Genomic DNA, 24,889 nt, shown 5'->3' with positions numbered 1-24,889 from the left:
AAAATCTTTGGGACTGTCTGTCTTTTACTTTGACTACGCGAGCAATTCCGTTAGAGAAAAGCTTTCATCACATAGCGGGCCGCGGCTTGAAAGCAAATCGAGTGAGGTAGCTAAGAGTAAGAGGTACAGAGGACATAATTATTGTGTGCTAATAGGGTGACCATAATATTTTTTCCTATGAACACTTAGGTATTGAAGCTGTTCAAGAATAAAGGGTTATTAAATTTATTTATATGTATTAGTTACATTTAAGAATAAACACAAAAAAAAACTAAGACTCGTTTTGTTGTTATATCTGTGTACCTAGGGCGCCAAAATGACAGGCGTTTACACTATCTATTGGGTTATTTAAACCATTTTTAATTCTTTAGACTCTTCCTAATTACACCCTGCATATTCATGTTTGGACTTTTTTTGCCACTTCCACACAAGAACAAAATAATATGCATATAATATCTATTCTACTTTCCTATTAAAATAGTCCGTGACACAGAATACAATACATTATATATTCTATGTGTCATTGTTCCCAACTTAGGGGTTTTCCCCCCAAATTTAGGGGGTAAATTAGTGGAATTTTTTTAGGGGTTTTATATGTTTAGAGGTATTTTTAGGGTTTTTCTGAATATAATAGAACTATCCAATGCAATAATCAATTAAATTTATTTTTTCACCTAGCGAATGACTTAGGACTGGGTGACATCTAGTGTAATTATAAACTATCGATTGAAATGTTGCAAAGCATAATGATGATTCGATTCACATTAATTCGTAATGGTGGATCTTGCACAGCATTCACTCCATCTTCTAAAATGTTAAGTTTATTCAATGTTAACATATATGATTTTAAAAATTCTGACTCTTCAGAGGAAACTGACATAATTTTTAATGTATTAGTTAATTTATAAATAAAAAGCATTAACAAATATTACTGAATATTGCTTATTATATTATTTTGATTGAATATTATTTTTTAGGGGGATTTTCAAATAATTGACGCAGTTTTAGGGGGTTTTGACTTAGAGTTAGGAGTAAATATTTCTGAGAGTTGGTACCACTGCTATGTGTTGACTTGTTGACAAACATTTGACTTTTGAAAATTTGATCATTGTTTGTCAAATTGCTCTAGTCTCTTTTATGTGTACATTTTGTAAAACAAATACTTCTAATAAGATTTTTGTTTGAGACTTGTTTATTAATTATATTTCAGTTAGGATTTAATCAGTTAATGTTTGATATTACCGGTCCTTTGGTCGCGTGCTGTTGGATAAAAAATACTTGTATCTAGATATTGATCCGAAATCCGAACTAAGCTATGACTAATCTTCCTCCTAGGAAATTTTCTACATCTAGTAAAACCTCTAAGCAAGATGCATCTCCATTGCAAATACTGTTACAGATGGGGTTTCCAAAAAACCGTGCGTAAGTATTCATTTAAAAAACAGTTGTAAAACCTTTATAAGAATTATGTTTAACGAAGTGATGTATTTCTGTTTAATTTGAGTTAACAGTTGAAAGTAAAACCAAACGAAAGTTCGCCATCTTCTACTGAGAAAGAAAAGAAAGAGCTCCATTTTTTGAAAATATCTTTCTTTAGTACACTTGCATTTGATTATGCTATAGTGGTTAAATTCATTCTATACCTAAAGCCGGGTCCGTTGCGCAATTTTTTACCCGACCACTGTTATAAAAATATGTCAGAAAATAAGAGTCGGAGAGAGTTTATTAAAAAAAATAATAATTCTTGGCTGCTGTTTTAGAAATAATAGATTTAGTCATAAATTCTTCTTATTCATACTGGGAATTAATTTGTAAATTTTTATTTAGGTAGTAAGAATATATAGGAATGGTGTGACCATAAATGCAATAGTTTTCAATAAATATCTTTTGAGAACTAGAACAAAAAATTTATGATAGGATAATGATATAAGATTTCCCTCATTACAAACCAAATATTGCTAACTACTAAAATGAAATGTATTCATTCAGTAAATGCTAATATTTAATGTGTTAATTTTCCTCCCTGTGGAATGTTATCCATTTCTCTGGGGTTTTTAAGGTTTTTTACTATTTTTGTTAAGTTGCACCCTTAAATTAGTACTATATAAATGTGCTATTGTTTTATTAATAATAAAAAAAAATTGCATATAAAATATGATTGATGAAAAAAGTTAAATATAAAGTTAAAACAAATACAAAAAACTGAGTTTGATATTGCAGCAGGATGAATAATAGAATTAGACTTTTCTATCTATACATAGTTAAGATGCTAGAGTGATAATGTTCAATTGTCACTGCCGTAAAATATCTCTTACATGGGAAGATACTTAATGAAATGTATTTAATTTGCTTCAATGGAATAATAGGTAATCAATAATTCAGAAAGTTTAATTGAACTATGATGGTTAAAAATACACATGCACATATAAACTAGACCAAATTCATATGTGACATATTGGGTAGCAGCTCTCAATAAAGGAAAAATCAGTTTACTTGCAAAAAGTTGTGAGATAACTAACAAAAAAATAGTCAGATTTATAACTTCCTCCATCTTTGAAGTCAGTTGCCAAGGAAAATATTACAATTATTCATTGAATTTCAGTTTAAAAGCACTAGCTGCAACTGGTAACCGCAGTGTGCAACTAGCTTCAGACTGGCTTCTCACACATGTAAATGATGCCTTCATTGACACAGAGCAACCAAGGGAATACATATTTTACGCTACCCCCACTGGCCCTTTGCTCAATCAGCTACATGCATTCTGGGAGAAGTCAAAGGCCATAGGTAGTTGGAATGGGGCCCATAACTTTCCACCACACATAACACTTGTCTCTTTTTTCAAGGTAAATACACAAAGGTTGTACTCTTGAATTCTCAACTTAAATAATTATATTCATATGGAATTATTTTTTTTTTTTATGTCACAGTCGGCTATGGAGCTAATGGGTCGCCTGATGGTAAGCGCTACCTCCGCCATGAACATTTGGAGAGGCATAAGGTCAATTGCAGACCTTACGCCTCTACAAATGGGTTGTCGACTTTAAATTGGAAAGGGATTAAGAAAGGATTAATGAGAGGAATAAAAGAAAGGACTGCAAAGGGTAAGGAAAAGCATTTGGGCCTTCGGCTCCCCCACTTACCGAAAGAAACACAATGGCATGCTATTATTTCATGCTGATTTTGTGTGAAGGTGTGGTGCTTCCCCGTTGCGAGCTGGCCCAATTCATGCCAAAGCATGCTCGACTACCACATACAAAAATTTACGCTCTATTGATGCCACTTTCTTAATGAAGTTTTTATTTTTTAGCATTGAATAAGTAACAATATGGCATTGAATAGTAACAATATTAATATTAAATGTGTACATAAGACACTATGTATGCTTTTCACCTTGTAGGCTGCTGATGAAGCCTCACTTCAGCTTGCAAAGGCAGTCAAGCAAGTGGTGGAAATGGTGGGAGATCCACCAGCTTGCCAGCTTAAACTTGAACCCTACATATCACACAATTTTATGGGCTTGTTTATATCTGAAGAACATGCTGATTATTTAAAGAAAATGGCCATGCAGTTTGTAAAGGAAGTATCTTCAATATGTAAGTTAGATTTTTATTCATGATTCAAATAATTTCACTATTCATGATTAATACAAATGACATACCCTATTTTATTTTATATGAGAAGGTTATTTATCATTGTACTGAAATGTTAGTTACATAATATAATTTTTGTAGCATATGATCCATATATAATCATTTTACTACTATTATATTTAGAAAGCTAAAGAAAAGTATTTTTATAAAAAATAGGGGCCTATATGTTCTTTGAATATTTAAGTACTAATGCTTTTAACAACTTTAAAATCTAACTTATTTGACTGCTTTCAACATCCTGTTATTGTAATTTTTATTGATATAAAGTTAAAAACAAGGTTATTTCATGCAGTGGGTGTAAAAGTGGATACATATGAACATTTGGATGCACTGGGTGCTTGCTTTCCATGGTGCACAATGCCTCAGGAGAAAGACATATGTAAGAGTTGTGACCAAACCACCGATAGCATGCCTGTAGATAATGTTTAATGCTTGATTTTCATTTATTCTAATAGAGTACATATATTTATTTTATATTTTTAGTATGAAATGTCAATATAGTAGTTGGATGCTGTTTGTGAGGTATGCTAATTTTTATATGTTTTTCTTACTGCTTCTTTTTAGATTTGATGTTTTTTTTAGATTTCTGTCTAAGACTAATTGATATATATACATATGTGTTAGGTATTAGAAGTATAATTAACTATAACAAACATTTTTTACTTACCAGAACTCACTCTAACAATTTTCTTTGTTATGGAACATATATAATTAATGAAAATTGAATTTTTTTTTAGTCTGGAAAACAATTTAAAAAATTTTATCCTACATTTTAAAAGAACTGCTATATTTTGTTAGAAATTTTTATTCTGACCCTGTATCAAAATAAATATTTGATTATGTATTGTAGCAACTAATCTGGAAGCACATGTAAAGTCCCTACACATAACTCTAGCATACCATTTTGAGGAATCAGAGTATGACGCATTAAAGGCCCTTGTTGAAGAACTGAAACCTGACACACTTACAAGTTGGGAATTGAGATTATATTCTAGAGACCCTCGTTTCGCTAATCATCAGGTATGTCTTCTTTCTATGTCCAACAAAACTTATATATGAATAATTCTACCTACTTAAAATTTTTGTTCACAATTTTTTATACTAGCCTATGACTAGCTGTAATTAAACAAGCACCAGTAACAGCCACAATTAATAGTTGGACAAAAGCTTGTTTGTGATACATACTCATATTATAAAGCTGAAGAGTTTGTTTGAACACACTAATCTTAGCAACTACTGGTCCGGTTTGAAAAATTATTTCAGATAGTTAGATAACCCATTTTTCAGCAAGGCTATAAGCTATATAAGTACCACGGCGAACCCGGGGCGGACCGCTAGTAAAGTATAAAAGGATGTTTGTTTTTATATATCTTTTGCCATTCAGAACATTCTACTGAAATGGTGCATGTCACGTGACGCCCGTACAGATAAACAAACAAAAAAAAAATTGTCTATTATATATATGTATATTATATACTTATTGCATAGCAATTGTTCCTAATACTTAGATGTATAGATATGGTCTGGTTACTGTTATAGTATATGTATAGACTATAGATGCATAGTGATAAATTATGTTACAAAAATATAAACCTTGTCATAGAAAAGGAGAGGCCGATCACTAAACTAAACTTGGTTGTTGACAATAATCTATATTAATATTACAAGGAATATGAGTGATTTATTTTTTAAATATGTTATATATTTAAAAAAAGTTAGCACTCAAGCATCACTTACATACCCAACGGCGAAAAAATTTTTAAAATCGGTCCAGCAGTTCCTGAGATTAACGAGTCAAACCAAACAAACAAAATCTAAAATTATTAAGTATATTCAAATTTCGAAAAAAGAAACAGCTCCATAAGTAATAATATCAAAATATTAAAAACTGTTCATGTAATACAAACGACTTGTACTATCGAGTTATATATTATTAATTTACACACACCTAATTAATTTTTTTTTATCAGGTACATAAAGTAACACAGAGATATGTACCGGAAGCCAATGACGAATTGGAACTGGTACTCGGCGATTATATTTACATTGAAGAAAAACAATTTGACAGTTCTCCCGACGGCTGGGTACTCGGCACTTCTTGGCTAACGGGTAATTTATATCTGTGCCATTCTAAATTATAATCATATACAATATATACCTGTATGTAGTTATCACAATGAGTTTCATCGGTAAATGTCTGAAAACGTATAGACTATTAGGTTAGTGTTACGTGTGTTATATAATGATCACAACGATGTTAGATTTACATTTACATGTTGCTTTTTATTCTATGTTATCGTGTTCTGATAGCCGCGCTGACGTCATTTTAAATTCTGCTTTTAGCGGACGCGCTTATTTAGACTATGGGTGATTTGAATGTTTATAATATGTATGTGTGTGTTTGGCGGTAGCTAGATTGTATATATTATATGAGTAACATTAACTCAGTAGCAGTGCATTACAATGATTACAAAGCATGTCCGAGGAACGTTATTGTAATTTGATATATTTACACAACAACATTGAGTTACAGATAACGGCTTATAAAATCTATAATTATTAAGTATATGATGATATTTACTATCATAATCATACCAATTAAAAATCTGAATCATTTTTTTTTTAAGTAAAAGAAAATCATTGCTTTCTTTTTTGTACATAATATTTAATCGGAAGCAAATTATGATCATAGATATGTTTTTTGTAACGATGTGAAATATATGAATGAGTAATGACTGGCGAATTGTAACTAAGATTAAGCTACGTTGTTTGTGACAAATCAAACGACTGCGTAAGGTGAAGGTCACATTTTTATATTGTGAATTCTACTAGAAGTAAGTATTATTTTGTTTCAATAGTGAAATATACTATTATAATATTTGTCCTATTTGTTTTTATGGGTGTTTGTTGTTGTATGTTTTTTCTTGGATTTTCGAATAACTGTAATAGAGCAAAAAATTGTACGCCTTTTAGCGATGAATGCCCGAACGGGAGAAAAAGTACGTTAAATCAATAAAGTACGTATACTTCCATGCATTTGACACACACACGCTTTTAGATATGAAATGTAAATTCCTTGTACAATTACACCATAAATTATACAATTTCAAAAGACATAAGGTAACTTAAAATGTGAGCGCGGTCTTATCGCTTAAGATACCCTTTCGTTCACGGTTACGGTCAAATTTCGACTACCAGCTACTGCATACGAGTACATACCATAATTTTGACTGTGGATGACAATAAAAATAAAAAAAGTTGATCATCAATGGAACTGCTGAATCCCGTTATACTGCATCAAGTATACATTATGCATTCTTGTTTTGTTCCGATTCCTTTTTCAAGAATAGATAAGATAACATAACCTTGAATTATTTTTGAGGATTATGACTAACACGTTGTCGACTTCACTTAATAACAACTGTCTCATATAGGTGTGAGTGGATACCTGCCCGCTGTATACACACAACGGACGGCCGAGTCTGACGCGTGGACTCTCCATAGAGCCATATCATTGGGAACCAATTTAGGTACGTATTAAACTCTATTTAAACATTTGTTTTTTACATATTGTTACTAACTGCCCGTGTGCATTCGGGATAAGCAGAAAGTTTTTTTTTTATTTACAAGAATAGTGTTATTACATTTAATTAAAATCAAGTCAAGACATTACAGAAACAATAAATGAATAGCTTAATAGAGTATGCTATGGTATCAATTAATTATAACCATTATGAATAGTAATTACTTAAACTTATTCACATTTTATATTGCAATATACCCGTATGTCCAAGCACATTTGTATGTGGTAGACGAGCACGCTTTGGCATGAATTAGGCCAGCTCGCACCGGGGATGTACCACACCCCCACAGAAGACTGGCGTGAAATAGCATTCTGCTGTGTTTTGTTCAGTGAGTGGGGGAGCCGGAGGCACATATCCTTTCCTTACCTTTCCCAGTCCTTTCCTTTATTCCTCTCGCCAATCCTTTCTTAACCCCTTCCCAGCTTAAAGTCGGCGATCCATTTTTTTTTTTTTTTTTATGTCACAGTCGGCAATGGAGCTGGTGGGACGCCTGATGGTAAGCGCTACCACCGCCCATGAACATTTGTAGAGACGTAAAGTCGATTACAGACCTTACGCCTCTACAAATGGATTGCCGAGTTTAAATTGGGAAGGGATTTGTAGAGGCGTAAGGTCTACAATGGACCTTATGCCTCCCAAATGGGCAGCGCTTACTTAGACGTCCCACCAGATCCATTACCGACGGTGACATTAAAAAAAAGTAAAAAAAGCGTAGTGAATAACCTTAAACAGTGTTTTACATATTTTATAAGAATTGCTATTATTCATTATTCCTTATAATGCAATAAATTTAAATAAATTTTCTCAACTACAATTGGAATCAAATATTAAGGACCGGTTCCACAGCTTCCTAATAATGTCTTTATTTACTTGTACTTATTATTCTGTGGCCTAGTTAATATTTTGGACTTTTATTTTCATATATAACATATCATCATATTAGCTTTCTGATATGTTCTTTGCTTATCTGTTAATTATTAAAATGATTATAAATAACTAGGTATGGTAGTTGATATTTAATTTCCACATATTGGGGTAAATGTTTAATAGCCGTCAGTGACTTTATCACGAAATAGGGAAGCTGACTCTAAAAAATGTATCTCGCAATTTATGGTCCTATTCAAATTTGGTCTTGTACCGACATTTTGAAAGCGGTTTAGTGTTTTGTTAAAAAATAATAATGATTATATTAAGGGTCAATCTTAAACGGTACTTCCATAGGTACAATGTCTTTGTCTCGGATGACTATCGTTATATACATAGTGCTTGCAATGTGATTTGACACAATCACAAATACACCAATGTATTTAAACAAAACAAACCTATCGGCTATCAATCAAATATTATTATTTCGTTCATCGCTATCAATATGCCTTCCAACTCTAGGCAGTTGTAATAGCGCCGCAATTGCAAAGGGTCATTTGATATGCACAGGATCATTTGTACAGACGATGTTAACTAACCGTTTAATGTTCATCTGTTTATATTGGATCGTTTGTAATTCAGGCACAGATTCAAAATCGGAGTCGGATTCGACGGATATCGAGATGGCGGCCTACCCTCATGAAGACTCACCCGAACTGGGACACGAAAAGTCTGAAGAGACTTACAAAGATTGGGAAAAATATTGGAAAACAGTGAAAATTGATAAAACCGAGAGCATATTGAACGTTACGCAAGGTGTGTATTATAATATTCTGTAATTAATTCAGTTATTAGGTGTTTTTATTGTTTTTGTTTGCAAATCGTATAACTATAATTTTTCCAAAAAGGTGTTGATTGGAAAACCGACACTGCATGTAATAATGGTGACTCAAAAACGCATGGAGATTGCAAGGTTGGTTTATTCGTTTTGTATTTATTTTTTTGTAGGCAGTTTATTTATGGTTCTCTGTAGTAAGGCATGGTATTTGCCAAATAGATTATATCTTTAGTGTGGTTTGATAAAGAACATTCTTATAACATTATACTTAATTGTATTCTAGTTAAAGTTTATATTTAACTAATTTGATTAATTTTAAGGATGTAAAAACAACGAATAGCACAAGCAAGGATCGTCGCTGGGTATTTGCGATGCGGCACGGCGAAAGAGTTGACCTCACTTATGGTGTTTGGGTGCCGTTTTGTTTCGACAACAATGGGACATATGTCAGAAAAGATTTAAATATGCCAGAAAAACTGGGTGAACGGTAATTTGTCACTTCATAATTTTTAAGTTTGGAGATAATTTGGCTATAGAGTGATATAGCGTTTTTATTGTTAATTTCCTTTGTCCAAGTCTATGGCGATGGGCAGTGAAATGACAATATTCATTTCATTCTTTTATTTAAATCAAAACTGTATCAAAAATATCAATAACGCCTAACCCAAATATAACATAACTAAAATGTCGCAAGCGCCTAATGACTTCGTTCATACGGTCAGAAATAAATGTTTCCTATGCTATATTATAACAATAAAATAAGAATTATTGCAAGTACTGACATTACTGTAAATGTCATAGTAATAGCTTAGAACATTTTTTTGTATTTTGTTAAAATTTAGCATGGGCATATCTCTATTCTACTGTATGTATGACGTCATCTCATTTTTCGTTTTATTCTATTTTCTCTTAAATATGCCATGAAAATTAAATAAAATAGTTTGTGAAATCACAATAGCGAAATAAAGAAATTGATTTTTTTTTTATAAGACGTATGTCTTAACTTAACCGTTTAACTGTTTATGGTCTCGCGCTACAGCGTGGGCGGCAAGGAGTCGTACGCGCTGGACACGCCGCTGACGCGCGTGGGGCGGCTGCAGGGGCAGCTGGTGGGCGAGGGGCTGCGCGCGGCCGGCGTGCCCGTGCGCCACGTGTACGCGTCCGCCGCGCTGCGCTCCGTCGAGACCGCGCACGCGCTGCTGCTCGGTGAGTGCGCGACACACGCGCACACGCGCGAACGCGTGCATACACTCACGCGCGCGTATGCGTACCAACACACACACGCGCTTATGCGTGCATACATACACGCACGCACGCGCACGGTTAGCGGACGAGTGATTACAAATCGCATCGATGTGGTTTTTTAATTCCGATGCTATAAGTAAGAAATTTAGGTGTGAGGTGTGAGGCGCGACGAGCGGTGAGCGATATGGTTGACAACTTGGGAAACTTAATAGTTGCGACGTCTATACTGCTAAATAACTCAAAGAAGAAAAGGCAGAGAAAGAGGAGCTTGACTTTTTTAATATTTGTAATCTAGGATACAATAAAATTGAAAAATAATTGTCACAAATAAATCATAAAATAATTTTTTTTCTTAAATAAAATAAAGAGATAATCATCTTCGTTTTTTTACAGGTCTACAGGCAGATCCATCAGTGAAAATAAGAGTTGAGCCAGGTTTATTTGAATATAAGATGTGGCACCTTGCTAAAGGAATGGCTCCTTTTATGACTCCTATGGAAATGCATAAGGCTGGACTTAATGTAGATTTGAAGTTAGTATAATTTATTACTTTGTACATAAAATGAATCTATATTTTATAAAGTTATTTTGGGGTTTTACGTTAATTTGTAATAATTTAAATATGTATCACTTTTTACAGCTATAAACCTTACGTCGACTTGGAATGTAACACACCAGAGACATTAAACGATTTCTTCAAAAGAAATGAATATGTAATGCAGGCAGCTGTCAAAGATACAGAAGCAGAAGGTAGAAATAGAATTGTTTTAATTCCCTCTTTTCCCTTGACTGGAATATTTATTTTTATGGTATAATCAATGTTACTTTCGAGTCGGACCAAATTTAATTGAAACAAGTTATTCCGTTAGCGTCAAAATAACAATCAATTTTATTATAGGTGGCAACATTATCTTTATTGGACACGCAGCTACATTAGATGTCATGGTGTTGTCGATGAAGCGCCTAGCTGAGGGTAAAACAGACAAGGACGATTTCAATTACCAAACTAGTAACAATTTACTGCGGATTCCATATTGCGCCCTCGCGGCCATGAAGTCCAACCCGTGGGAGATTGTTTCACCTCCTTGTCCACCATCAATCAACTCCAGTTCCGGAAGATATAATTGGAAAATGCTTTTGGATCTTTAAACTGGATATTTTTTTTGTTATTATTGCCAAAATTCCATCGTCAATTGATAAGTCATATTGATAGGATAAATTATTTGGCAACTGATTTCTCAAATTTACTAAAAAGTTGTGCTCTATAAGAATTTGCTGTGTTCTGATTTTCAACAATAGTAACATTAAATTATTTTGTAGTGTGAAAATGTTAAGTAATTTTTGTAATCGATATCAAAACATATTATGTTGATAGAATCAAGGCTATTGTCTTAATAAAGACTGCATTATTTAACTATACTATTATAATTGCACCAGTTTAAGTTCAAATGTTTACTGAGTTTAATTAGGTGTAAGCTTAGTTTATTATATACATCGACTTTGGAAAAGCGATCACTATAGTATAAGATAAAGTTCCAATATGCATTATATAATAAGATATTGTACAAGCCATACAGACTTATTGTGTTATGTATTCCTATCACTTAAAATTCATTATTATGACACTATCAAACTGCATTTAGAACAATTAACTTATTGCATAATTTGAAAAATACATTGAATTTTGCTAGAATAATAGGTATTGATGTTTCAATTTCTTTTAATTAAGTAACTGCAATTACATTGGTTACTATAGTAACAAAAATTTATATATGTATATATATATATATATATATATATACCTACCTATATGTTTATGTTTTAAACTTAAATCAGCGAAACCTTTTTATTAATATTTTATTCTTTTTTGGTAATGTTACTAATAATGTAGTAATACATACCTCGAACTGTTTAAATAAAACATTTATGTTTATATTGAATTTAAGTTAATAAAGTTTTATTTTTTCTTAAAAATTTTAATCATTTAAAAGCTAAAAAGGTTTAACCTTAAATATTACAACAACAGTTACGTCATATTTACAAAAGGAAACCGTTCAAACATTTTTATATGAAAAATTGTATTATGGAAAACATAGTTGGCCAACAAATTATTGCTTTGAAATGATATATGTTACCGGAAAGTAACAAGATCAGTAAGTTTTACTCCATATATACGAAAATATAGGCGTCAAATAATACAATTTATCTTCCGTTTAGAATCCTACGATAGTTGATAAACTTACCAGTAAATTTATAAACTTACGGATACGGATTTTCCGGTGACATTTACACAAAAATAGCTATCGAAATTTGGAAACCATGTGTATCAATTATAGGTTGTTTGAAAATTATCCAGATTTAATCAGTAAATATTTTTTCAACCAACAACAACACAAACAGATTTATAGAAAAAGTTAACACTTTATAGACAAAAACAAAACAAAGTATAGAGATCAATTTTTATACTTTGTAAAAAGATTACAAGGTGCTATTATCTATAGTATTTGTAAAATTCATTCTTTCTGATAAAATTTCTTCTACAATTTTTTGAATAACTTTTCGATCTTCAATTTTTATATCTTCAGGCTTCGTTTTGTCATCATAAATTTTTCTATCTATTAGCCTTGCTATAACTTCTTCAACAATAGAATCGATATTTTGATTTGTACGACTTTTCTTATTACTGTCTTCATTTGTTAATACAGTTTTATCAGGTGATATTTCTGTTTTATCTACATTAAAAGCCTCTTCAAGAGATTTTACAAAGTCGTCTGTATTGTCGACGGTTGTTTCAACAATGTTTGCATCTTCCAGCAACTGTTCGTTATTAGTGGTGTCCTCATCTATAATTTTGTTTTTAAATTGTATGTCTGGAATATCACCTCGGCCATCTTCTTCTATTTTTTGAGCTTCCGTTTTAGATATGTCATTTTCAGAAATTTCTTTAGCTACATACTTATGGCGTCTCATTATTTCTTTTAACTTTTCTTTCGCAGAAGCTACAACTTCCTTTCGAGTTTCAGATTTAATTTTTTCAATGGCTTTTTTCTTACGTTCGGATCGATTCAGCACAGCGTGTTCATTAAACTCTTTATTGGGTTTATCTGTTTTGAAAATAGACTCCTCAATTTCTTTTCGAAATAATTCAGTTTCCTCGTCGTCTACAAATGTTACCGTGTTTTCATTGGATACATTTTCTGTCATAGTATTTTCTGTTTTTTCTGCGGTCACTAATGTGTTATCATCGTTCAATTGTTCCTCTGATTGAACACTTTCATCATAATTTATCAAATTTATTTCTATTTCTTTGGTGTCTATTTCACTTGAACTGATTTCTTCAGAATCTTTGTAAATTTTTGGTGATAAATATGGACGTAGATCTTGTCTAAAATTGTTTCGTTCTAATATAAACAATGCTGGTTTTGTTTTTATTTTTATTGGGGGTATTAGTCTATAATTCATTGCTATTTGAGAAAATGAGTCTATACTATCTAACACTGTATGAGTATGTGCAAAAGCTTTAACACTTGGTGAATATTTACTCTTAGCTTCTACTAAAAGGTGAGTATAACCTTGCAGCTCCTCAGGAGTTAGGGATTCATTTTTACTATAAGTCCAATGATCATGAATTTGAGTAAAACGCGTCACACCAGTCTGGGCCGCTAAATTGCTAACGTGAACGTGCACATAGGGTTCGTTTTTTAATAATTTGTGGAAACTGTAACAATAACAACAATATGATTATTAAGTTATTTTATACGTAATGTCGACTCAAAAGCTACATTGAAAACAAATTATTCATACCGAGTAATCCCTACTCCTCCAGGATAGTTGGTCATGGCTACCAATACAAGAGTGGCAGTAAATACTATATTACAAATTATTATTATCATTAATCCCCAAAATAGCAATTCATATATTGGTGATTTGGTTCGCCGAATATATCTGAAATTATATAAAAGTTACGATTTTATACCTTCAGTCGTTTCCTTGGCGCATTTATTTTTTTAGAGAATTTATAAATTTAAAATGAATGTGTTTAACTTATCTACTTTAGAATGCATGAATAAAAAATTATACTTTCGTGGTACTGTTGAAGATTATAGTAATTTATATACTATTAAGAGCTGTGGTCTGTGAAACATTATTTGCTCTAAATCAAACAAGGTGGTTGTGTGCAGTTATCAATACACAAATGTCGCTAATTACTATTCAGTGCAACTAATTTCTGTATATTAGAATAATCTATATTTTTATGGCAGATTACTACTTATTTGAAACAAATCCATACCATGTACAGAATGAGTAAACTTCATTTAGGTAGATGAAGTTGCTCCAGTTTCCTTTTACAGGATAAGGATTATGTTACATATTACTTGTTATAATAAATTTTCTATATTTTAAACATCTCGTGAGTATTTAACACTTATGAAAGTTACATATATTAATCAATTGCAAAAATTATTTGTATAGTATTCTATACAACCAACCCTCAAATTTTGTCACCCCATCCGAAACTGATAGAATCGTCCATTAAAATTGGAGTTCAATGCAATCAACAGAATATTAACATTGATGACTGCTTCTTCTTCACATTGTTTGATCTAGACAAATTGAAAGACTACTTAAGAAATAATGCTTATGCCAAAATTGATTAAGAATTATATTTAAATGATTTTATACAAAATGGTTAAATAAAAAGAGCAACTTACACATAAGAACATGTTATAGCTGATGACACGTTGAGCAGTGGAAAAACATAAATAATAAATCTTAACTCTTTATGGGGCAGAAATGAAAAAAGCAGTATATAAACAAATGTTGAAACAGCTATAGGAATTACTCGTTTGTCTAGGTATAAGCCAACAGGTATCAAAATAATACTTGGACCTAAACCACGGGGAAGTGCTGAGTAAAAGTACCAGAGAAATGGTGATGTCTGTCGAAAAATATTTAAGGAAATTTAAAAGTGACTACAATGGTAGAAGTTCTCAAATAAAATAACTGTAAGAATGTTCTTGAATATGTATAAGTATAAAAATAGCTTCTAAAAGATTTGAATGAAATACAAAATTAAATATCATTACTGCTATATAATTGAATGCTTTCATGAATTTTAAATTAAAAAAAGTTTTTAATCTATATATTAAACTAGCTGCGCCCCGCGGTTTCACCCGCGTAAGTCCGCATCCCGTAGGAATATCGGGATAAAAAATTGCCCATATGTTATTTCAATTGTCCAGCTATGACCGTACCAAATTTCATTGCTATTGGTTCAGTAGTTTTTGCGTGAAAGAGCAACAAACATTTATAATATTAGTAGGATTTATAATCCATAAAAAAGGATACACCCCAATCTGAACTTTTATTCAATACTGTGTTGAACCAGAAAACTTCTGCTTCGGGCCAAACCAAACGGCCCCAGAATATAGAATCAATAACAACTGTTAGAAGTACGAGACCTGCTCCAGCTGGTGCTACAATTTTCATAAACCTGTAAACAATGCAATGTATTTGAACTTTTTATAATTGGCATAAGAGAAAGATAAAAATGTAAACATACATCATCCTATGCTTAGGAGTTTTAAAAAATATGTATTTTAATTTTTCAATGTCATTGGTTCATTTCAAATCTGATTATTACAATGATAAACTTACTCAAATATTGTGATTTTCTTGAAATATAAATCAATTAACAAAAACACACCAAATAACATGGCTAGCTCTGATCTAAATATCACTATCGCTGCACCAGCTGATATTATGAATTGTTTATATTTTCCTGATAGCCAGCCATCAAATGCGAGTAAAACTGCAAACAGAGATATTAAATCTTTAAACATATCTTTTTACTTCAGTATAAATTTTATTGTAACAATATGAATGCAAACAAATTTGCAGTTACTTACCAAGGGGCAAAGCCATGATATTAGGTAATGGACGGCTCATATAGAACATAAAATGATACTGCGATGCTGTAATTGTAGTGAACCACCATGCAAAAGTGTTTCCATAAAGTTTTTGAAGGGTGTTTCGGAGACGACTCCATGCTGCTATTACAGTGAGTGCTAAAGTTAGACGTACTGAAACAATACAAAAACAACGAGGGTATTTCACAAAACAATATTTATTATGATAGCTATAAGAATTGACGTCAACACTTCCATCAACACAAATACTCACCGACATACTGCGTCCAAAATTTATTTATACCGAACAAATGTAAGAAAAGCACAACAGGTGAAGATAGCGCTGAAATAACGAGCGGTCCAATAAATGTTCGCGGTACAACACCCGGGAATTCATTATGATCGTACTGGAAAAAATAGATTAATAATTTTATCTCAGTACGTAACTTATGAATCCAAAATTAGATATTCTCAATATACCTCCGACAGGTTAAAGCGGTGATATAAAATATCATGAAATGCTTGTATATTAAAACTTTCTTCAACTTTAGTGAATGGACACAAAAGAACGTGTAAGCTGGACACAATATACAGTAATTGCACCATTTCTTTTATTTAAAAAAAAATAAATCGTCGATACATATTAACCCATCATACACATCGTCACATTATGCTCGGAGGTGTCAAAATATTTATAACAATCAGCTGTCGAGTGGAGTATGACATGAATCTGATGCAGTCAAATGTCATTTAAACACAGATAAAATATTTTGAATTTCATAATATCGAATAGGTAGGTGTTGGTACTAGGTAGGTAGTAGTGTTGCTCATAGGACTATTCACATTTTTATGTTCTTCTAATACAATAATTCACATTCACCAATCACATTATGTATTCTACTAGAACTTTAAATAGGGTGAGTAGAATAATATTCACGCACATATATGACGGTGTAATTTCTGAAGGTATCCGAACGTTGCTTTGACAAGTATCGTCAACAATGGAGGAACGGATTCTTTGACATTTCAAAGGCAGTGTTCGTTTTCTGATACGAAAATATCAATAATGATCAATATCTCAAACAAAACAATAGTTGCGACAATATTATAACAATATTTCGCTCCATATTCAATCAAAACTTTGAGAATGTGTGATGTTTGTTCGGAGTTCTCACATCTTTTAGTTAACTGTAAGGGACATTGTTTCGAAATTTTGTGGTTTATTCACTTTGCACAATATTAATTTGTATATATCGACTCTAAAATAATCCTATTGGTTTAAATTAAACCGGTATGAAGAATTGTGAAGGTTCTTATTTATATTTTTCTTAATTTTAGGCGAAACGCGACTAACCGACGATGTGTCCCAATATCCCTCAATAAGTCAGACTGAGCTTGAAACAGTATTAAATTACATTCTTTCCTGGCCACAAAGGTAATATATTTTTTCTATTTGCGTACATTTCGAAAAGTTCTCTTCATATTTTATAAAACGTCGTTGCCTTGGAAGCCAGTTAAAAAACTTTTATACACGTTTTATTTACAACTATTTTTATGCTCATTTTGTATATTTTGCAGGCAATGTATGTGTTGCTACCGTGACGTTAAAAATTTTGAAAGATTTTATCTTGTTGTGCAAAGTATTATTTGTCTTTCTGTATTTCAACTCAAATTACTCAAAGATGAACTAATTGCTGCATCAGATAGTCCACCAAATAATTCGTCAGATACCAGTCTCGAGATAGCAAAGGATGAGAAGAATAGCTCAACAAAGAATGATGAGAGTGATGAAAAATCTGTGGAAGATTTAAAACATGAGAGTACAAAAAAACCAGAGCCCAGTGAACAGAGTTCTAACGATGTATCAAAAACGGAAAAGTTATCCACAAGTACAGAGAATGAGCCATGGCCCATACAACAGAGAGAAAAACTCTTACACATTGTGTCAAAAGTTTTTCTTCATAACTTTCCATTGTACTTAGCTTGCAAGCACTCCACTTTGAGTAGACTTGATGATCTCTCCGCTCAAGAAATATCGAATCTAAGCTCATATTGTGACTTGCATGATACTGAGATACCACCATATTTATTGAGAAATGTAAATTTATTTTGTAAATTGGGTGGGGTCTGTGCAATGACTGCTGTATTTGAACATGCCACAGCAAGCACACTACCACTGTCTATGGCACATGCAATTGTAGCAGCAGTAGGAAATTTGAAACTTTGGTTGAATTTTAGAGCTGTAGCTCAACAATTCATGCCTTTACGGAGCAAAATACTCAAATACATGTGTAGCTTAGAGGATAAAGACTTAAGAGTCCCTGCAGTGAAATCAATGGCGGGTAAGTTACCTTAAAAATTTATATAGACACAATTTAGTACAGCAAGTTTAATATATTTAATATTATTTTTCACTTTGTTCTATGGGACATTTGAGCAAAAATTAGATAAAAAATCTTAAATATTCATATTTTATATTAAAATTACATACTGAATAATTGTACCAATGTATTAAATGTAATGCATTTACAAAGCAATGTATTTCTCTTCTAGATTTCATGTGGGGTGCAGCAAAAGAGCCACTAGATTCACCGCTTGCCTTTGATGAAGATGGGCTTGCACTGGCTTTCAAATACTTTAATAGCAGTACTTTAACAATGAGGTTAGCTGGTATAGCCCAGATCAATGCTCATATAGCTGCTCACAATGAACTGTGTGCGGGAGAATCAGCAGCTGATGCAGAAGTGGCTGGACAGCAATTAGCTGCTTGGTTATCATTCAATAACATCATTGAACATTTGTTTGGACCAAATTTGCATGTTGAGGTGAGAAGACAAATCAAACGAAATTTTTATTTGATATTATGCAGTTATTAAACTAGTGATTCTGGCTATAAAATTGCACATCTAAATGACTCTGAATATAAAGTTTTGTTGTTGCAATTCATTTGATTTTTTCATATTGTTTAATTTATACTAGTTTGCCTACACACTTAGATCAACAAAATTTTACCATACACAAAATTTTGGGTATAAATTTTTGGTAATGATAAAATTGAATTTTTAAATTGATACATGTGCTTGTTATAATAATAAAAAAAAATTCTAGGTTATCAAACAGTCCCACATGATCCTCAAGTTCCTAGCTGTGGAGGGTCAAGTCACCTCAGAACATGTAGAGCTGGTCTGGGCGGCAGCTCAACTAAAGCACTGTGGACGTCAAGTGTATGACCTACTGCCAGGATTCATTAGAGCTCTGTCTCCAAAGCCATGTGCCCATCTCTATAGTCTTCTGTGTGCTTTACCTCCTAAGGAACATACTGAACAGGTTATTGTCACTCACATACAATTGCCAACTACCCTTAAAACACTTTTATTTACATGAATGTTTTGTTAAACTCCAAAACAATATTATATTTCAATATCCTTACACAATGTGTTTCAAACAAATTAAGATTTTTGTTATATATTTTTTATCGAAACATATAAATTTAAGCCGCGAGTATTTTGCATTACATTGGTATTATTATTATGTTTGCGTTCCAGAGTCTGTACCTAGCGTCAGCGCTGATGCGCGCGATGTGGACGCGCGGGCGCGGCGCGGGCAGCCCGGCGGGAGAGCCGCCGCGCCTGCCGCCGCCCGCCTGCAAGCCGCACCGCTCGTCGTCTGAGGCTAGCGTCAGTATGGACCAGACCAACTCGGACGATGATCCCGTGAGTCTCTGTTCATTAATTGCAATGTTTTGTAACATTTTATGGTTTTTATTTTTAGATGCAACATGAACTATAGTTTTTATTGGATTTGTACACAAAATCAACACTCTTTTCCAATTTTTTTTAAGTTATATTCATGATACATTTGTAAACATTACTAAAAATTACACTTTCTAGTGTGAAGAGTTGAGTACATCAGGTGAAGAGGCCGGTCCCACACCACGGAAGCAAAGTAAACATCAGCGGGAGTTGACAGGTAAAATTTTAATGAAAAAAATTCGGAAAAAAATCTTTAATATATTTATAAAAATATTTACAATATTATATAAGATAACAAAAAAAAATTAATTTCATACAAAATTTTTATATTAATTTTAGCTGAACAAGAATGGCTTCGAGAGGGTGAAGAACTTACCAAAAAGGATTGCGCAACTCTTAAATCATGTCAAAAGTAAGTAAGGTTTTATTACTAAACCTAAACTATATACGAAGTAAAAGAATCATCAAATATTGCGTAACGTCACATTACGTCACGTTACGTAAAAGTCCCTGGCGTTGTGATGGGCGACGCTGATCACTTACCATCAACCTGTGCTCTGTTGCCTCTCACAAAAAACAAACTTGCACATTGAATTGAATCAACTTTATTCAAGGTAAAATAAAACGTTACACGATGGTCCAATTTTACTAGTTCAGATAATTATTTTTACCATTGCAATAATATTATTTTATGAAATGCATAAAATTTCTGTTTTTTAATTAATAATTGTCAACTGATGTTGGCTAACTTGGTAATCAAATTATCATTTACAGACGTAACAAGCGCGCCGGCAGCAGCGGCAGCGCGAGCAGTGGCCCCGAAGAGCTGCTGCGGCCGCGCAAGAAGAAGCTGTACAAGAAGCGACACAAGCCCGGCAAGCCCAGGCATTTCCGTGAGTGCATGGTCCATACACTTCATTACGAAATAAACATTATATATTTCATATGCCCCAAACAAAATTTATTACAATAGATTTTTATCGTTATCGATTGCAATAAAATTAATTTATTGAAATAGTATCCAATTTTGATCATTTATGTATTAACTTTTATTTTTAATTGTATTGAAAATATTAATCAAATAGCAGCGCAATTAAAAACTGCCGAGCTCGCAGAGTCAGTGTCGGAAGTGGAGGAAGAGTCGTCTGGAAGTGATACTGCACACTGTCAATTGCTCTGCGATAATGTTGATGCAAGGTAAGTAATTCTGCTTCACACCTTCTTTATTTAAGATACATCTTTAACAAGTGGTTCGCGTCAGTATTGCCCGTCGTACATGTATAGCTTATGGCACACGGGATTACTTTTCAAGAAGCTATCCAGCAGTCAAAATTGATCCACTTGATCATGAGATTAGCGCGCTATAACAAATTTCTATCTTATATTATTCAAACATCACAGATGTTCTCCTAAATTGTTTAGTGTATACCTGTAATAGATGGAGATATAGTCAAACATTCATTTTAAATTGTTATGTATATAGATAGGCTTAAGCATTAAAAAAAAGGAAAATACTTGTGGTTTCCTTCATAACCCTTCTTTTATTAGCAAGTAAAACATATACTAAGATATTTATTAGCGTTTTGTATGTTTTGTATAGAAGATTAATGGAACTCCGTCTCCTCGAGAGTTACAAGCGACGTTCAGAGGAAGAGGGCAGTGCGTCATCAGCGGTTTCACCGCACTCGCACCGTCTTCCTGATCTCGATGAGGATGACTCTGCATGTGAGGAAGAACTGGCTAGACTTGCGGCTCAGGTATGTTCCAACTTTGTTGGAGAGCATTCATCATTATATCGCACCACACTGCCAATTTATGGTATACTCACCTGCCGACTGAATCATAACATTACATACACATTAGTTTAATTTTTACATTTATAGCATTGGAATGGTTTATATATTAATCATTTTAATAGATGGCGTGGGGTGTTCCTTAAGGCACATGAAACCGAAAGAGTAGAACAAATTCGATTACTAAGACAGGATTACGGGTGGTCGAGAGGCTATGCGTTGCTACGGTTTGGCAAAAGGACGCGGGTCCCGCGTCGTGATAAAAATTTTTCTATTGTTTAAAAATTAGGCATTAGTTAACGAATTTAAAAGTGATTTCTGTACATAATCTTGCTAATAAAAATAAAAAAAGATATATAATGATATAATATGTGTGCAAAGTGTTTATGCGAGACGTTGGCTGCGCAGGCGCAGTGTATCCCCGAGTACGGCGTGGGCGCGCTCGCGCTGGGCGTGGCGGCGGGCGGCGCGCTGCCCTTCAGCGTGGACGACGTGTGCCGCCCCGGCAACACGCTGCTGTGGGACCTGCTGCAGGACGGCGCTATTGTATGATATATTGCAACACATTATACATAGTGTTATTTACAAATATCATTTGCTGACATAAAAAAATGTAAAAAAACAACGTAATTTTAACTTATAAAAATTAAAAATTATCAGCTCATCTATACTATATAGTGGCTACATTACAAAAACTTAGTTGTGAAAGAGAGTACATAAAACCATATTAAATTAATTATTTGAATCAATTGTTTTTTATCTGTACATGCAATAACTTGCACTCCAATCTTCAATAATTCAATGGGAGCCGCAAGAAAGAAAGTTACAAAGTAACGGAACATAATCATATAATTTCAGGAACAACTCGGCGAAGGCCTCGCGTTGGAGGCTGAAAAAGCTCTGTGTGCTCTGTTGTGCTTCAGCACAGATAAATTTATTAGAATTAAGTTCATTGAAGGCTGTCTAGACAACCTCGCGAATCACAGGTATGTGTTCAAATTCATTATATGTATTGTAATAAATGAAGTCAATTACTTAGATTTTATGGATATTTTGTAAATTGTAATCATGACTTTTTAGGTCTGTTGCTGTATCTCTTCGGCTGTTGCCGAAATTGTTTTCATCTTTTCAACAATTGCGTGGCATGGATATGCATCAGGTACATTGCGTTAACATAGTATATTTACATCATATTAACACGATACTGTGATTTTATCATACTCTTTCAAAGCATATAACGTCTAACTATGTAAAAAAAAGTTTAACATAAGAAAAATTTAAATTATTTTTTAAACCTCTTGAAGTTTGTTATTTCTTAAATATTATCTAAGGTTAATTTTCATATGATGTCCCGAATACTAGGTGGTAATGTGGGCGGAGCGTGAACGTGGCATGATGCGATTGTTTCTCGAGGACCTACGTCACTATGTCAAGCAACGAGCTAGTGCGAGCGCTAGTGCAAGTGCAGGTGCCAGTGGTGCAAGCGAGGCACAGCACTACGCGCACATAACTGAGTTAACCGTGCGCTTACACTTTCTTACTGCTATTTTCTCGCCGGTCGGATCTCCACATCATTTTAGGTACATAATTCTATTAAGTTACAAAATTTTCGATAATTTTGATTTATGTGATGAGTGTAAAAACTATGACTACAAATCGTCGATAATTCACTTATGTTTACGTTGTTATTCAGACTCACAGTAGAACAAGTGGAGGAGCTGTGGCAATGCCTTGTGGTAGAAGGTACCAGTGAGTGTGCAGACTGTCTGTACTCATGGCTATTGTCGCACACTAAGACGCCCGACCAACACGCGCTTGGATTGGATGCTCTGAGATTTTTATATGTAGAAAAGATGCCTACTCTTGATCCAGAGGTAATGATTTAGAATTTGTACTAATTAACTAAATAATGAAGTTTGTTGCGAATTGTGAAAAGAAATACTCGATTAAATCTCAAAACATTGTAAATGCATATAATTTATTGAAGTTCTACAAGACTTTAGATTAATAAAAAATAATCTTTTTCAAAAAACGAGGTGAATTGAATTGATATTCAATTAATATTATAAGTCAGATTGATTTTTTGTTGTGTTGGATATGCTCAACTTAGGGATCAGAACAATTTTAATTGTTAAAGTCGGTATTATTATTTTGCAAATTATATTACAATTAAGATTTATTTCAATCTAATACACTCATCTAGTGCGTATTTTCTACATACATTTAAAATTTAAAGAGAAAACACTTTGACCTCACAGACAATCAGCATAATGGGCCTCAGCCTATACCAGCAGCTATGTAACTTGGCACGCATGGCGCTCGGTGCGGGCGACACGCACCCGCACCACCCGCACCACGCCCACCACCCGCACACGCTGGCCATGGACCATCTGTGGAAGATTGCACTGCGGGCCAACAGTACTGGTGAGCATTCTGTAACTTGATGTATAAAATCCAGTATAATAAACATAAAAGAGAATCTAATGTTTGTTTAATGTTTACAGATATTGGATACCTAATCTTTATTTAATCTACCATTCTTATCTTTGTGCTGATACAGTATTTCATTTCAGACGTTTAATAAGAAAGCATAATAAACTTTCATCCATTCTCAATCAAGTACCTGTTTACTGCAACTGTATCTATCAAATTGTTCTACTGAAGTTTCATGGTTTACAGATGTATCAATGGGTGCCATCCAGTACTTGAACAGCTATTATATGGGGCAGCAATTACAGCAAGAGGATGATTTTGTGTCAAAGTGCATGTTTCATTTATCGTCTGCGGCTGAGAGGCTAATTTCCAAAAGTCAAGATGGTGAGGGCACTTCGAATCAGGATATAAAGTGCGATGATGGAAAAGAAGAAAAAACGACCGATAAACAGAATATATATGAACACATGACGGAAGAGGCCGCTCTCCAATGTATACAGAGGGCGTTACTGTTACTGAAGACTCACTTGGATACTTTTAAAAGAAGGTAGGACCAATCTTAATCATATAAATAAGTATGTTTGTAAGAATATATTTATGAGTTACTCTTTCACACGAAAATCTTTTAACGGATTTTGATGACATTTGGCAGTGATGTAGCTTAAACATCTGCATAACACATGAGCTATAGAAATACTTGCTTTTGCCCATGAGTTCGTCCGCAAGTGAAACCGCGCGGCGCAGCTTATATTTTTATGATTCAAATATGTCTGTAGAGAAAATTTTACAATAATAAATTATAATAATGCCTGTAGTCTATG

At 33.3% G+C, this 24,889-nt stretch overlaps 3 protein-coding genes across 4 annotated transcripts in view; 2 read left to right on the top strand and 1 right to left on the bottom strand.

The window, feature by feature from the left end:
* Positions 1 to 1,097: 1,097 nt before the first annotated feature.
* Positions 1,098 to 11,965, top strand: LOC119828578 (protein UBASH3A homolog). 2 transcript variants are annotated; one of them, XM_038350782.1, is made up of 14 exons: positions 1,098 to 1,422; positions 2,603 to 2,843; positions 3,398 to 3,593; positions 3,943 to 4,029; positions 4,501 to 4,670; positions 5,621 to 5,759; positions 7,085 to 7,180; positions 8,741 to 8,914; positions 9,007 to 9,071; positions 9,257 to 9,423; positions 9,976 to 10,142; positions 10,575 to 10,713; positions 10,822 to 10,931; positions 11,080 to 11,965. In XM_038350782.1, the coding sequence occupies exons 1-14, from the start codon at positions 1,316 to 1,318 to the stop codon at positions 11,328 to 11,330; spliced, it is 2,109 nt and encodes a 702-aa protein (XP_038206710.1). In that variant the 5' UTR covers positions 1,098 to 1,315; the 3' UTR covers positions 11,331 to 11,965. The 2 variants fall into 2 exon arrangements, with proteins under 2 accessions (XP_038206710.1, XP_038206711.1); XM_038350783.1 differs by lacking the exon at positions 3,943 to 4,029 and having other exon boundaries at positions 1,099 to 1,422.
* A 35-nt stretch (positions 11,966 to 12,000) lies between these two features.
* LOC119828764 (dol-P-Man:Man(7)GlcNAc(2)-PP-Dol alpha-1,6-mannosyltransferase-like) lies at positions 12,001 to 16,781 on the bottom strand. The gene is made up of 8 exons (XM_038351008.1): positions 16,571 to 16,781; positions 16,365 to 16,497; positions 16,091 to 16,264; positions 15,840 to 15,993; positions 15,531 to 15,675; positions 14,894 to 15,120; positions 13,986 to 14,126; positions 12,001 to 13,899 (listed from the first exon to the last, which is right to left on the bottom strand). Exons 1-8 carry the CDS (start codon positions 16,694 to 16,696, stop codon positions 12,660 to 12,662), a joined length of 2,340 nt encoding a protein of 779 aa, XP_038206936.1. The 5' UTR covers positions 16,697 to 16,781; the 3' UTR covers positions 12,001 to 12,659.
* Positions 16,782 to 17,092: 311 nt separating this feature from the next.
* LOC119828711 (ubiquitin carboxyl-terminal hydrolase puf-like) overlaps positions 17,093 to 24,889 on the top strand; it is a 20,183-nt gene continuing 12,386 nt past the window's right edge. The window contains exons 1-18 of the mRNA XM_038350952.1: positions 17,093 to 17,280; positions 17,429 to 17,525; positions 17,669 to 18,432; positions 18,644 to 18,915; positions 19,199 to 19,417; positions 19,636 to 19,803; positions 19,981 to 20,059; positions 20,182 to 20,254; positions 20,617 to 20,735; positions 20,928 to 21,039; positions 21,443 to 21,599; positions 22,044 to 22,181; positions 22,494 to 22,621; positions 22,716 to 22,794; positions 22,998 to 23,215; positions 23,329 to 23,509; positions 23,894 to 24,059; positions 24,315 to 24,615. Coding sequence (XP_038206880.1) covers positions 17,238 to 17,280; positions 17,429 to 17,525; positions 17,669 to 18,432; positions 18,644 to 18,915; positions 19,199 to 19,417; positions 19,636 to 19,803; positions 19,981 to 20,059; positions 20,182 to 20,254; positions 20,617 to 20,735; positions 20,928 to 21,039; positions 21,443 to 21,599; positions 22,044 to 22,181; positions 22,494 to 22,621; positions 22,716 to 22,794; positions 22,998 to 23,215; positions 23,329 to 23,509; positions 23,894 to 24,059; positions 24,315 to 24,615 — 3,314 coding nt within the window. The 5' untranslated portion in view covers positions 17,093 to 17,237. The remainder of the gene's footprint in view (positions 17,281 to 17,428; positions 17,526 to 17,668; positions 18,433 to 18,643; positions 18,916 to 19,198; positions 19,418 to 19,635; positions 19,804 to 19,980; positions 20,060 to 20,181; positions 20,255 to 20,616; positions 20,736 to 20,927; positions 21,040 to 21,442; positions 21,600 to 22,043; positions 22,182 to 22,493; positions 22,622 to 22,715; positions 22,795 to 22,997; positions 23,216 to 23,328; positions 23,510 to 23,893; positions 24,060 to 24,314; positions 24,616 to 24,889) is intronic.

The sequence above is a fragment of the Zerene cesonia genome, chromosome 8 (assembly GCF_012273895.1).
Source record: "Zerene cesonia ecotype Mississippi chromosome 8, Zerene_cesonia_1.1, whole genome shotgun sequence".
Lineage (NCBI taxonomy): Eukaryota > Metazoa > Arthropoda > Insecta > Lepidoptera > Pieridae > Zerene > Zerene cesonia.
This window is presented reverse-complemented; position numbering and strand designations above follow the sequence as displayed.

Bases quoted from the DNA above. Each gene is read 5' to 3' on its own strand.
- LOC119828578 (XM_038350782.1), top strand. From the start codon at position 1,316: ATGACTAATCTTCCTCCTAGGAAATTTTCTACATCTAGTAAAACCTCT. The intron at 4,030-4,500 runs GTAAGAGTTGTG...TATGTATTGTAG, and splicing joins GCCTCAGGAGAAAGACATAT to CAACTAATCTGGAAGCACAT. The intron at 7,181-8,740 runs GTACGTATTAAA...TTTGTAATTCAG, and splicing joins ATCATTGGGAACCAATTTAG to GCACAGATTCAAAATCGGAG.
- LOC119828764 (XM_038351008.1), bottom strand. From the start codon at position 16,696: ATGGTGCAATTACTGTATATTGTGTCCAGCTTACACGTTCTTTTGTGT. The intron at 15,121-15,530 runs GTATCCTTTTTT...ATTTTTCGACAG, and splicing joins ATAAAAGTTCAGATTGGGGT to ACATCACCATTTCTCTGGTA. The intron at 13,900-13,985 runs GTATGAATAATT...TTATTGTTACAG, and splicing joins GGAGGAGTAGGGATTACTCG to TTTCCACAAATTATTAAAAA.